The 15239-nt window shown below is 32.8% G+C and overlaps 1 protein-coding gene across 1 annotated transcript; it reads left to right on the top strand.

Annotated features, from left to right (window-relative positions):
• The first annotated feature begins 7205 nt into the window (after window positions 1-7205).
• LOC119609384 (ionotropic receptor 40a) lies at window positions 7206-12703 on the top strand. Its single transcript, XM_037964137.1, has 10 exons — window positions 7206-7305; window positions 8837-9260; window positions 9319-9487; window positions 9543-9824; window positions 9877-10330; window positions 10384-10613; window positions 10673-10847; window positions 11911-12007; window positions 12072-12367; window positions 12558-12703. Exons 1-10 carry the CDS (start codon window positions 7206-7208, stop codon window positions 12701-12703), a joined length of 2373 nt encoding a protein of 790 aa, XP_037820065.1.
• The last annotated feature ends 2536 nt before the right edge of the window (window positions 12704-15239 follow it).

The raw sequence follows: 15239 nt of genomic DNA, 5'->3' as shown, positions 1-15239 counted from the left end.
TAGAACAGAACTAGAACAGAACTAGAACAGAACTAGAACTGAACTAGAACTGAACTAGAACAGAACAGAACTAGAACAGAACAGAACAGAACAGAACAGAACAGAACAGAACAGAACAGAACTAGAACAGAACAGAACTAGAACAGAACTAGAACTGAACTAGAAAAGAACTAGAACAGAACTAGAACAGAATTAGAACAGAACTAGAACAGAACTAGAACAGAACTAGAACAGAACTAGAACAGAACTAGAACAGAACTAGAACAGAACTAGAACAGAACTAGAACAGAACTAGAACAGAACTAGAACAGAACTAGAACAGAACTAGAACAGAACTAGAACAGAACTAGAACAGAACTAGAACAGAACTAGAACAGAACTAGAACAGAACTAGAACAGAACTAGAACAGAACTAGAACAGAACTAGAACAGAACTAGAACAGAACTAGAACAGAACTAGAACAGAACTAGAACAGAACTAGAACTGAACTAGAACAGAACTAGAACAGAAGTAGAACAGAACTAGAACAGAACTAGAACAGAACTAGAACAGAACTAGAACAGAACTAGAACAGAACTAGAACAGAACTAGAACAGAACTAGAACAGAACTAGAACAGAACTAGAACAGAACTAGAACAGAACTAGAACAGAACTAGAACAGAACTAGAACTAGCAACTGAACTAGAACTGAACTAGAACAGAACTAGAACAGAAGCTAGAACAGAATAGAACAGAACTAGAACAGAAACTAGACCAGAACTAGAACAGAACTAGAAACCAGAACTAGAACAGAACTAGAACAGAACTAGAACCGAACTAGAACAGAACTAGAACAGAACTAGAACAGACACTAGAACAGAACTAGAACAGAACTAGAACAGAACTAGAACAGAACTAGAACAGAAATAGAACAGAACTAGAACAGAACTAGAACCGAACTAGAACAGAACTAGAACAGAACTAGAACAGAACTCGAACAGAACTAGAACAGAACTAGAACAGAACTAGAACAGAACTAGAACAGAACTAGAACAGAAGTAGAAGAGAAACTAGAACAGAAACTAGAACAGAACTAGAACTGAACTAGAACAGAACTAGAACAGAACTAGAACAGAACTAGAACAGAACTAGAACAGAACTAGAACAGAACTAGAACAGAACTAGAACAGAACTAGAACAGAACTAGAACAGAACAGAACGAACTAGAACAGAACTAGAATAACAGAACTAGAACAGAACTAGAACAGAACTAGAACAGAACTAGAACAGAACTAGAACAGAACTAGAACAGAAACTAGAACAGAACTAGAACAGAACTAGAACAGAACTAGAAACAGAACTAGGAACAGAACAGAACTAGAACAAAACTAGAACTGAACTAGAACTGAACTAGAACTGAACTAGAACTGAACTAGAACTGAACTAGAACTGAACTAGAACTGAACTAGAAACTGAACTAGAACTGAACTAGAACTGAACTAGAACTGAACTAGAACTGAACTAGAACTGAACTAGAACTGAACTAGAACTGAACTAGAACTGAACTAGAATGAACTAGAACTGAACTAGAACTGAACTAGAACTGAACTAGAACTGACCTAGAACTGAACTAGAACTGAACTAGAACTGAACTAGAACTGAACTAGAAACTGAACTAGAACTGAACTAGAACTGAACTAGAACTGAACTAGAACTGAACTAGAATACTGAACTAAACTGAACTAGAACTGAACTAGAACTGAACTAGAACTGAACTAAACTGAACTAGAACTGAACTAGAACAGAACTAGAACAGAACTAGAACAGAACTAGAACAGAACTAGAACAGAACTAGAACAGAACTAGAACAGAACTAGAACAGAACTAGAACAGAACTAGAACAGAACTAGAACAGAACTAGAACAGAACTAGAACAGAACTAGAACAGAACTAGAACAGAACTAGAACAGAACTAGAACAGAACTAGAACAGAACTAGAACAGAACTAGAACAGAACTAGAACAGAACTAGAACAGAACTAGAACAGAACTAGAACAGAACTAGAACAGAACTAGAACTGAACTAGAACAGAACTAGAACAGAACTAGAACAGAACTAGAACAGAACTAGAACAGAACTAGAACAGAACTAGAACAGAACTAGAACAGAACTAGAACAGAACTAGAACAGAACTAGAACAGAACTAGAACAGAACTAGAACAGAACTAGAACAGAACTAGAACAGAACTAGAACAGAACTAGAACAGAACTAGAACAGAACAGAACTAGAACAAAACTAGAACAAAACTAGAACTGAACTAGAACTGAACTAGAACTGAACTAGAACTGAACTAGAACTGAACTAGAACTGAACTAGAACTGAACTAGAACTGAACTAGAACTGAACTAGAACTGAACTAGAACTGAACTAGAACTGAACTAGAACTGAACTAGAACTGAACTAGAACTGACATAGAACTGAACTAGAACTGAACTAGAACTGAACTAGAACTGAACTAGAACTGAACTAGAACTGAACTAGAACTGAACTAGAACTGAACTAGAACTGAACTAGAACTGAACTAGAACTGAACTAGAACTGAACTAAAACTGAACTAGAACTGAACTAGAACTGAACTAGAACTGAACTAGAACTGAACTAGAACTGAACTAGAACTGAATTAGAACAGAACTAGAACTGAACTACAACTGCAATATAACTGAACAACAACAAAACTACAGCTGGACTATGACTCAACTGACCTAGATCTGAACTACAACTGAACTAGAACAGAACTGAACTGAGCAAAAACTAGTAATGAATTGATAAATGATCGAAATCGCTTGAATTAATTTCTTCCCACGAGAAAGTGAAAATTAAAAGAATTATTATTTTCCAAATCTTGTTTGCCCTGAAGTATACTTTAAATACTGGTTTTCTTAAAAAGTGAAACAGAATAACAAAAGCACTTAAATTAAGCGCCCTAATCAAATGTTTATCTTTATCTCTGTAATTCTTCAATTACCAGAAAGAATGCATAAAAGTGGCAGGTGATTTCTATTTAATTATTTGTTGTGCCAACTATTAATAGCAAAAATGGAACAGGCTAAAGGCTTTAACCATACTAAAACATTATTTGAAGAGTAAAAATATTAAATATATATCCTCAGGCCAGTGATGCCAGGAGATTTTTTTCAGAAATCCCTACGCTTATGAGAAAAAATCCCTTTTTTCCCTACACCCACTTTTTATTTTCCCTACATTTTTCCCTACACTACATTTTTCCAAGTTTATCTTAAAAAAATACAAAAATAACATAAAAAACTAAAATATTAGCTCCGTTTTATAATATACATATATATGTATTTTTTTTTTAAATTTTTAGGAATGAAATTTCTAGAATTTAAATTTTTTTTCTTTTAATTTTACATAATACAAATCTTCCAAGCCTGACTCTTCAGTTAAGATTAAAAAAACAAGACAATTAATAGATTTATGGCAGTATGACGATTCGATGTTAACAATTTATTTTATGTTTTTAAGGTTTACTTTCGCGTTTACTTTTGCGTTTTCTTTTTGCGGTTTACTTTTACTTTTCAGAACATTAAATCTATATGAAATATTTTAGTATGTCGCATGTTTTGTAGACCTCAGTTCAAGAAACCCGAATTTTGGATTATGCCAGTCTTGTAGCGATATGTAGGTACATATATTGTAGAAATTACAAGCGGAATTTTTACTAACGATACACTTAAAACTGATTTCATTTTTAATTTTAAAGTTTAATACATGAAAGGGTATATTTTTAGTTGTTAAAAACTATGAAATTGAAAAATCCCTACAATTTGACAATAGTAAGAAATCTTTCCCTTTTTCCCTACACGTGAAATTTTTGAAAAAATCCCTACAAAAAGGGAAAAATCCCTACACTTGGCATCACTGCCTCAGGCTAAAATCAACAGACATCTAGAGTTCATAATAAAGCACATAAATGATGGAATGAATGAATGAATGTATCTTTGTATCTGTGAGTTATAACAAATAAACTCAACAGTTTTGAAATTGAAATTTCAAATAACATTTCCTCAATTTATTTTGATGTTTTATGAGATGTTTATGTTACATGTTCATGTCTAAGCGAAAGACATAAATAATTCTTAATAAAATAATTACAACAATTAAAAAAAGTAAATTTTTTTGTGGATTTTAGTTTTCTTTTAAATCCCAGATAAAAGAAAATGTATATTTTCATGACGGGTATTTAACTTCTAATGTATTTTTAAATAGTTAATAAATTTATGTTTATTTAACATTTTTAACGTTTTGTTTTTTTAATTTTGATATAAAAGTGGTTTTTTAACTTTTACTTACACTTTACAAAAACAACAAAACCAGAAAACAATGCAAAGATGTTTCAAACTCGTGAGTATTTAAGCCAAAGTAAGAAAGAAAGTGGTTCTGGTATCATGTTAATATTTTTTAAAGGGGCCTGTTCGAAGGGGGGAGTTGTTGTCATTAGATTTGTCTATTTCTTTATCCGTCTGTCCGCCTGTCTTTCTTTTCGGTTTGTAATTTAAAAGTGACATTAAACAAAATACCGGCTCGTGTTGGTATAATTTTATACAAAACTCTAAATGTCATGGTTTTTTGTTTGCAACTAACAACTTTTGCTTTTTATTAAAGAATTTTGGTTTGTGTGTTTTTTTATAACATTTTTTTATCTTTTTACGATGTTTGTTTTAGAAAAATAGAAATTTGAATTAAATTTTTATTTACCAAAAATATATCAAGCGTTTTGATTGTTAGTTTCTTTTTCTCTTTTTTTGCAATTAATTTATGTTTATTATTTTGTTTTTTTCTTTAATTAAATTAAATTTATTTAACTGCTTTTGGGCTTTATTATTTAAGCGTAGTTATGTTTTACTTAATGGTCTAGTGATTTACTTTGATTTGAACAAATTTGAAATTAATTCAGAAATCAAAATATTTAAAACTTCCGTTGTTAATAATTAATTAAAACACATTTACATAGGCGCAATGAGATTGTAAAATAATAACAGAATTAACAGTAAAGGTCTTAATATGAGGACACATATAAAGTTTTCTAAGAAACTTAATTTCAAAACTTTGTTAGTTTAGTTCCAGCTTAGTTGTAGTTCGCTTGTGGTTCAGTTGTAGTTCCATTTAGTTCAGTTCTAGTTCTGTTGTAGTTCAGTTCTAGTTCAGTTCTAGTTCAGTTCTAGTTTAGTTCTAGTTCAGTTCTAGTTCAGTTCTAGTTCAGTTCTAGTTCAGTTCTAGTTCAGTTCTAGTTCAGTTCTAGTTCAGTTTCTAGTTCAGTTCTAGTTCAGTTCTAGTTCAGTTCTAGTTCAGTTCTAGTTCAGTTCTAGTTCAGTTCTAGTCAGTTCTAGTTCAGTTCTAGTTCAGTTCTAGTTCAGTTCTAGTTCAGTTCTAGTTCAGTTCTAGTTCAGTTCTAGTTCAGTTCTAGTTCAGTTCTAGTTCAGTTCTAGTTCAGTTCTAGTTCAGTTCTAGTTCAGTTCTAGTTCAGTTCTAGTTCAGTTCTAGTTCAGTTCTAGTTCAGTTCTAGTTCAGTTCTAGTTCAGTTCTAGTTCAGTTCTAGTTCAGTTCTAGTTCAGTTCTAGTTCAGTTCTAGTTCAGTTCTAGTTCAGTTCTAGTTCAGTTCTAGTTCAGTTCTAGTTCAGTTCTAGTTCAGTTCTAGTTCAGTTCTAGTCAGTTCTAGTTCAGTTCTAGTTCAGTTTCTAGTTCAGTTCTAGTTCAGTTCTAGTTCAGTTCTAGTTCAGTTCTAGTTCAGTTCTAGTTCAGTTCTAGTTCATTCTAGTTCAGTTCTAGTTCAGTTCTAGTTCAGGTTCTAGTTCAGTTCTAGTTCAGTTCTAGTCAGTTCTAGTTCAGTTCTAGTTCAGTTCTAGTTCAGTTCTAGTTCAGTTCTAGTTCAGTTCTAGTTCAGTTCTAGTTCAGTTTCTAGTTCAGTTCTAGTTCAGTTCTAGTTCAGTTCTAGTTCAGTTCTAGTTCAGTTCTAGTTCAGTTCTAGTTCAGTTCTAGTTCAGTTCTAGTTCAGTTCTAGTTCAGTTCTAGTTCAGTTCTAGTTCAGTTCTAGTTCAGTTCTAGTTTCAGTTCTAGTTCAGTTCTAGTTCAGTTCTAGTTCAGTTCTAGTTCAGTTCTAGTTCAGTTCTAGTTCAGTTCTAGTTCAGTTCTAGTTCAGTTCTAGTTCAGTTCTAGTTCAGTTCTAGTTCAGTTCTAGTTCAGTTCTAGTTCAGTTCTAGTTCAGTTCTAGTTCAGTTCTAGTTCAGTTCTAGTTCAGTTTAGTTCAGTTCTAGTTCAGTTCTAGTTCAGTTCTAGTTCAGTTCTAGTTCAGTTCTAGTTCAGTTCTAGTTCAGTTCTAGTTTCAGTTCTAGTTAGTTCTAGTTCAGTTCTAGTTCAGTTCTAGTTCAGTTCTAGTTCAGTTCTAGTCAGTTCTAGTTCTAGTTCAGTCTAGTTCTAGTTCAGTTCTAGTTCAGTTCTTCAGTTCTAGTTCAGTTCTAGTTCAGTTCTAGTTCAGTTCTAGTTCAGTTCTAGTTCATTTCTAATTCAGTTCTAGTTCATTTCTAATTCAGTTCTAGTTCAGAACTGGTTCACTTCTTCTTCCGTTCCTGCCCAGTTTAAATTCTCTTCTTTTTTTATTAACTTCCAATAAGTGTCTTAAACTTCTCACAATATTTCCCCTTAATATTTGTAAACTTGTCTTCTTAATTCCTCTAATCCTTACGATGGTTTCATATACTTCAAAACACCCATTCAAACAAAAATAAATCAAATTCTTTGTGCATATAAAGTTCCAATCATAAATTGACACATAACATGACACAATATATGCCTTTAACAAATATGACAGGTGATATTTAAAACGTGTGTACGCAAAAGAAAAGTGAAAAATTTAAAAATGAAAATGATAGGATAATTGCTAATCAAAAGGTATTCATTCATTCACTTGCCTCTAACTATGAAGAACTTTTTTTAGAAGGCAAACATAAAAATTCCTATAGGACTAGAGGTATAAATACGATACTGAAGCACAGGTGTTCGTTCATTATTTCTAAGCGCATAAATACCAGGAATACCTAAAGGAAGACACCATATAAACGCATAATAAAAACAAATCATACATTAGAAGCTTAAAAACGTGTAATTTGAGGTGGTGCACAAATACTGGAAAAAAATCCAAAAGAAAAATGCATATTTTCTCGATAATATTACTATATGTATTGCTTAGTGAGGCCAAAGCAATGGTAATATTAGAACCAGAAATTAATATCTCCGATGTGTCCATAGGTAAATTTAACAAAATAATAAATATGTTTGTTTAACTTGTGTGTGACAATATAAAAGGAAACTCATTATTTGTCTAAATAAAGTGATTGATGGTTTGTGAAATAAAAATGCATTTGGGTATGAAAGTGAAAAAGCTAGAGAAGATTTAAAAGTAATCAATTAAAATAAAATAATGGAGATTTAAGCTGTTTTAAGTTCAATTCTATTTCTAGTTCAGTTGTAGTTCAGTTCTAGTTCAGTTCTAGTTCAGTTCTAGTTCAGTTCTAGTTCAGTTCCAGTTCAGTTCTAGTTCAGTTCTAGTTCAGTTCTAGTTCAGTTCTAGTTCAGTTCTAGTTCAGTTCTAGTTCAGTTCTAGTTCAGTTCTAGTTCAGTTCTAGTTCAGTTCTAGTTCAGTTCTAGTTCAGTTCTAGTTCAGTTCTAGTTCAGTTCTAGTTCAGTTCTAGTTCTCTAGTTCAGTTCTAGTTCAGTTCTAGTTCAGTTCTAGTTTTCAGTTCTAGTTCAGTTCTAGTCAGTTCTAGTCAGTTCTAGTTCAGGTTCTAGTTCAGTTCTAGTTCAGTTTCTAGTTCAGTTCTAGTTCAGTTCTAGTTCAGTTCTAGTTCAGTTCTAGTTCAGTTCTAGTTCAGTTCTAGTTCAGTTCTAGTTCAGTTCTAGTTCAGTTTCTAGTTCAGTTCTAGTTCAGTTCTAGTTCAGTTCTAGTTCAGTTCTAGTTCAGTTCTAGTTCAGTTCTAGTTCAGTTCTAGTTCAGTTCTAGTTCAGTTCTAGTTCAGTTCTAGTTCAGTTCTAGTTCAGTTCTAGTTCAGTTCTGTCAGTAGTTCAGTCTAGTTCAGTTCTAGTTCAGTTCTAGTTCAGTTCTAGTTCAGTTCTAGTTCAGTTCTAGTTCAGTTCTAGTTCAGTTCTAGTTCAGTTCTAGTCAGTTCTAGTTCAGTTCTAGTCAGTTAGTCAGTTCTAGTTCAGTTCCTTTACAGTTAGTTCGTCAGTTTCAGTTCTAGTTCAGGTCAGTTCAGTTCTAGTTCAGTTCTAGTTCAGTTCTAGTTCAGTTCTAGTTCAGTTCTAGTTCAGTTCTAGTTCAGTTCTAGTTCAGTTCTAGTTCAGTTCTAGTTCAGTTCTAGTTCAGTTCTAGTTCAGTTCTAGTTCAGTTCTAGTTCAGTTCTAGTTCAGTTCTAGTTCAGTTCTAGTTCAGTTCTAGTTCAGTTCTAGTTCAGTTCTAGTTCAGTTCTAGTTCAGTTCTAGTTCAGTTCTAGTTCAGTTCTAGTTCAGTTTTAGTTCAGTTCTAGTTCAGTTCTAGTTCAGTTCTAGTTCAGTTCTAGTTCAGTTCTAGTTCAGTTCTAGTTCAGTTCTAGTTCAGTTCTAGTTCAGTTCTAGTTCAGTTCTAGTTCAGTTCCAGTTCAAGTTCTGTTCTAGTTCTGCTTTAATTCAGTTCCAGTTCAAGTTCTGTTCTGTTCTAGTTCTGCTTTAGTTCAGTTCCAGTTCAAGTTCTGTTCTAGTTCTGCTTTAGTTCAGTTAAATGTTTGGAATTGTTTTTTCTTTAAAGGCCTCTCCCAAATCATAAAAAGTCTACATCCCACCCAACTAGCTATATTGGTTAAACCCGCTCAAAATTTCAACATCTCCTCGGAAGAGCACCAACTAATCCCAGAAGAAAATCTTAGTTTTCAATTACATGTTGATGAATTTCTACAAAACTTGCATGATTTAAATTTTAAATCAGTGATTTTCTATGACACCGAACTATTCTTTAAATTCATCGAGTCCAGTCTACATGGTGCCATAGAAAGTGTAAATCTCATATTTTGTAATCCCTACGATTTAATGCAGAAAATACATGAGCGTAAACTCGCTCATCGTTTGAGTTTATTTATATTCTATTGGGGAGCTAAATATCCACCCAAGAGGACAGAGGTTAACTTTCGAGAACCCGTAAGAGCAGTGGTGATTACCAGACCAAGAAAAAGGGCGTGAGTTGAAGTTAGATAAAAATATTTTATCATTTAAGTGAAATGTTTTGTTTGCTAGTTTTCGTATTTATTATAATCAAGCTTATCCGGATGGGGTGGGCCGTTTGACATTGGTTAGCTGGTATGATGGTGATAATTTGGGTTTGAGTAAAGAACCGTTATTGCCCTCAGCTAAAAGTGTTTACTCTAATTTTCAGGGTAGAGTATTCAAAGTGCCGGTTTTTCATGTGAGTATGTTTTTTTTAATAATTTTTTATTAAAATGTATAATATTTTTTGAAAGTCTCCTCCCTGGTTTTGGGTTAATTATGATAATGATACCTATAACAATAATTCTTTGGATTTTACTATATCTGAGGAAAATCCTTTAACAGAGGACACTATAGAATTTAAAGAAGTGAATGTTACGGGCGGTAGGGATCATCGCCTTCTGCAGTTGCTGGCACAGCATATGAATTTTGAATTTATCTATATAGAGGCTCATGGCAGGACCCAGGGTTCACTGAGAAATGATAATGAGGCTAATGATACCTTTACGGGAGGCATAGGAATGCTGCAAATAGGGGTGAGTTTGAAAGATCTAGAAATAAATATACTTTTCTAAGTTTTGAACTTAGCTGGCAGATTTCTTTTTGGGAGATGTGGGTCTGAGTTGGGAACGTCGTAAAGCTATAGAGTTTTCTTTTTTCACTTTGGCCGATTCGGGGGCCTTTGCTACTCATGCTCCACGCCGTTTAAATGAGGCTTTAGCTATACTAAGACCTTTTAAGGCAGATGTCTGGCCTTATTTGATATTGACGATTATAGTCTCGGGTCCCGTCTTTTATTTTGTTATCTCTACACCCTATCGCTGGCATCCCTCTACGGTTAAGAGATTATCAAAGAAAATATCCAAACATGGAGCTTTTCATATGTGTTATATCAAGGAGATCACTCGCATAGATACACAATTTCAAAGAAGATTGGCCAAAATGGAACAACACTTTCGTTCGCCCCAAGAAATGGATGAGTTGCCGCCAAATTTATTCAATCGTTGTATTTGGTTTACAGTACAATTGTTTTTGAAACAATGTAAGTTTTACTTGAAGAGTGAAATCGGTTTGAAAATATGTTTCATATTACAGCCTGCCAAGAGCTTTATCATGGCTATAGAGCCAAGTTTCTGATGACCGTCTACTGGATTGCTGCTACTTATGTTCTGGCCGATGTCTATTCTGCCCAATTGACTTCACAATTTGCTCGTCCTGCCCGTGAGCGTCCGATCAATACTTTACATCGTTTACAAAGTGTTATGATCCATGATGGTTATCTGTTGTATGTGGAAAAGGAAAGTTCTTCTTTGGAAATGTTGGAGGTGCTTGGGAATGGGTTTGATTTTCTATATAGTGTTTTAATTGAAAGTTTTACTTTCAGAATGGCACTGAAATATTTCGCCAGCTGTACGCTTTAATGAAATTACAAAGTCCTGATGAGGAGGGTTACTTAATCGATTCTGTGGAAGCGGGTATACAATTGATAGCAGATGGTTTGGAGAATAAGGCGGTCTTGGGTGGTAGAGAGACTTTATTCTTTAATATACAACAGTATGGTGAGTAAAAGATGGGAAAATGGGGGTTCAAAATGAAGTTCATGTCTGATCTTCAACTTTGATCGTGGATCTTTTTCTTGCAGAAAATTTACTTTGATCGTAAATCTTACCATTCTCTAATACAATCTTGTTCTGTTTCAACATAAGCTTGCCAAGATCTCTTTCTACAATTTTACTTTGATCGTAGGAACTTTTTTTCCTCTTTCGTGGAAAATTTAGCTTTAACCGTATTTCATGCTCGAATTTTAACTTTATTTGATTGTAGATATTTGTCGGTTTCAATAATAACTTTGATCGCGTATATGTCTTGATTCATACCTTCATTGATGATTTTCCGATCGGACTTTGGTTTTAATCGGTGATATTTATTTATACTTCAGGTTTTCTTCTAACTTTCATCGTGTTCCTCTTTCACAGTTCAAATTTAAACGTTGATCACTGATCTTGTTATATACTTTAACTTAAATTTGATCGTGCAACTTGTTCTCTTCACAGTTTACGTCTGTTCTTCAATTTTAACATTGATCGTGTTTAATTTTTGTCAGAAATTGTGCTCTGATCGTATTTTATGTTCCAATTTTAACTTTATTTGTTGATTTAAATGTGAATGTTCATTCAACTTTAATCAGGAGCTTTTCTCTACGAACTTGGGTTAAATCACTCATGTTTTTTCTGATCTAACGAATTTGTTTCTTCTAATTATGAACGTGTACCTTTCACAGTATCAATTTTAGTTTCGATCGTGAATATTTTTGTTCCAAATTTTTAGATTTGATAAAGAATTTATTGTTGATCTGTTAATGACCAAAGTATATCTTCGATCATGAGGGGTTTTTTGATTCTAGCATTGATCTTGTTTTGGCTGTAAAGCTTTATCTTCTGTTACAACTATTTGTTTCAGCACTAATTTTCACTATAATCCAGGATCTTTCTGCTCCATTTTAAGCATTGATCATGGTTATTGATCTTGTTTTCCTTTTAAAGAACATTTGACTTAGTCATGTCTTCTTTCGAACACCTGTTTAAACTTCTCTTAACAAGCCGGTTGTTTTACCTTTTCCAGGTTCAAAATCCTTTCAATTAAGCCACAAACTCTACACTCGCTACTCAGCTGTGGCCGTACAAATTGGTTGCCCTTTTCTTGACAGTTTAAATGATGTGTAAGTTATTCCAAGGTCATGGTCATATATATTATGTCATTAATCAATTCTTTCAAATATTTAGACTCATTCATCTCTTTGAAGGTGGCATTTTAGATAAAATGACCACAGCTGAGTATGAAACACAATCCCGTATGATTGGCAAGGATTTGAATAAGAAAAAGAAAATCCTTAACGATGAACCCCCAGAGTTGACAACAAAGAGCGAAGAACCTAATATATCAACAAATGAGGCAAGTGGTAAGAGTGCCGATAATGCGGAGATGAAAAAACCACAGGATACCCAAATCATACAACCCCTTAATCTGCGCATGCTGCAGGGTGCTTTTATAGTGTTGATCGTAGGTTATACAGCGGCAGGTAAGAGAGAGAGAGAAGTGAGAGATAATTTAACACTTTAATTATATGAACAAATTTAATTGTTTCAACATTTTTCTATTTTTTTGAAATTTTCTAAATTTCTTTTTTGTTTCTTTTTGTTGTTGGAATTTTCTTTATTTTGTTGTTTAATTTAATTGCTTTTTTCTTTATTTTTTTTTTTGTATTGTAGGTTTAATACTTTTACTGGAATTATTTTGTCATGGTATGAATTTGAATATAATCAGAGTGTGTAAAACTAATTTGCATAAAAAATTGAAATTTCTAAAAAGAAAATTAAGAAAAACTCTTAGATGGCTGGCAATGCGCTTTAAGTAAAGAATGGTGAAAATTTGTTGTTTTAAGAAAACATAAAACTAATTAAGATTTTACAAGATTTTTTGTTCAAATACAAATGCAATTAATAAAAGCAAGCTTTAAGTGTAAATAAAAATTTAGAAAAAAAGCTTTATTTAAAAAGGAAAACTTTAAAAGATCGTTAATTAATGCTCAAATTGAAGCAGAAAAGTAAACACGATCAAAGCTAAAGATAATCGAAGCTCATATTGTGTATGATCAAAACTTACACGATCAATCATAAAGTAAAGTTAAGGCTTAAAGTGATCCTCGATCAAAACAAAAACGATTGAAACCTAAAAATAGAATTACGAACAAAAAAAACTTAAAACAAGGAAAAAAGTGATCCTCGATCAAAGCAAACAAGATCGAAGTCTAAATATGTATGAAGAAGAAGCACGAACAAAAAAAAAAGTAACCATCGAGCTAAAACGATCGAAGTCCTAAACGTAAATATAATTTGATCCTTGATCAAAGCTAAAGCGATCAAAACTTTTAATGACCCCATTTAATACCTATGTGCCAAATTTTCCTTATAATTTAAAATTTCAAAATCTTCTCATTATCTATATTTTTCATAATAATTACGAACAAAATAAGGTCATCTCTGTTATTACAGAAAATTTGTTCCCTTTTAAATCTTTCTTTATATTTTATTTGTTCAACAAATAATTGCCAAATTTGTCAAATTATTGTAAACAATCATTTGATATCAATACCAATCATCATCCAAAAGATTGAGAACAAATAATTATGTTTATGGTACAAAGAAAAAAAAAACTAAATTATAAATAATTTTCTATGACTACATCATGACTTTTAATGAAAGATAATAGAAAAAGCTGACATGGAGAAACACAAATCAGTGCAAGGTTTCGTGGGTTTTAAAAATAAAGAAAAGGAAAATTAAAATAAAAAGATAGATTAAACAAAAACGACTTTAAATCACTTGTTAGAATCTTCATCCAATAAATGATCGAAATAACTAGAACTGAACTAGAACTGAACTAGAACTGAACTAGAGCTGCACTAGAACTGAACTAGAACTGAACTAGAACTGAACTAGAACTGAACTAGAACTGAACTAGAACTGAACTAGAACTGAACTAGAACTGAACTAGAACTGAACTAGAACTGAACTAGAACTGAACTAGAACTGAACTAGAACTGAACTAGAACTGAACTAGAACTGAACTAGAACTGAACTAGAACTGAACTAGAACTGAACTAGAACTGAACTAGAACTGAACTAGAACTGAACTAGAACTGAACTAGAACTGAACTAGAACTGAACTAGAACTGAACTAGAACTGAACTAGAACTGAACTAGAACTAGAACTAGAACTAGAACTAGAACAGAACTAGAACAGAACTAGAACAGAACTAGAACAGAACTAGAACAGAACTAGAACAGAACTAGAACAGAACTAGAACAGAACTAGAACAGAACTAGAACTGAACTAGAACAGAACTAGAAACTAGAACTAGAACTGAACTAGAACTGAACTAAACTGAACTAGAACTGAACTAGAACTGAACTAGAACTGAACTAGAACTGAACTAGAACTGAACTAGAACTGAACTAGAACTGAACTAGAACTGAACTAGAACTGAACTAGAACTGAACTAGAACTGAACTAGAACTGAACTAGAACTGAACTAGAACTGAACTAGAACTGAACTAGAACTGAACTAGAACTGAACTAGAACTGAACTAGAACTGAACTAGAACTGAACTAGAACTGAACTAGAACTGAACTAGAACTGAACTAGAACTGAACTAGAACTGAACTAGAACTGAACTAGAACTGAACTAGAACTGAACTAGAACTGAACTAGAACTGAACTAGAACTGAACTAGAACTGAACTAGAACTGAACTAGAACTGAACTAGAACTGAACTAGAACTGAACTAGAACTGAACTAGAACTGAACTAGAACTGAACTAGAACTGAACTAGAACTGAACTAGAACTGAACTAGAACTAACTAGAACTGAACTAGAACTGAACTAGAACTGAACTAGAACTGAACTAGAACTGAACTAGAACTGAACTAGAACTGAACTAGAACTGAACTAGAACTGAACTAGAACTGAACTAGAACTGAACTAGAACTGAACTAGAACTGAACTAGAACTGAACTAGAACTGACTACAATAAAAATTATCCTTAATAAAAGATGGTCTAAGTATATCGATAGCTAAAGGCAGAGTAGGAAATATCGAACAACTAATAACGTAATCTCTTACACAAATTATGCTCTAAATTCCTGTTTTGAATATTAATATATTTTTGAAATGTTCTTTAAAAAATTCAATAGAACTTACAGAAGCCAATCAATTACCAACAATTGATAAATGTCACTAAACCTTAAGCTGATATTAATACCAAAAACAACATGATACAATCACATCGAACAACATTATTTAATTATAATCTTTTCTGATAATCTATTAGAAACTAATAAACTGGTGTAGGGTATAGAAAGAAAAACGTAAGAAATAAAATTTTTTTGAT

This window comes from Lucilia sericata, unplaced genomic scaffold, assembly GCF_015586225.1.
Source record: "Lucilia sericata isolate MDLA Ls3-8-SP2 unplaced genomic scaffold, ASM1558622v1 Contig000971F_arrow, whole genome shotgun sequence".
In the NCBI taxonomy this organism is placed as follows: domain Eukaryota; kingdom Metazoa; phylum Arthropoda; class Insecta; order Diptera; family Calliphoridae; genus Lucilia; species Lucilia sericata.
Note: the sequence above shows the minus strand (reverse complement) of the source record. Positions and strands in the feature narration are given on the sequence as shown.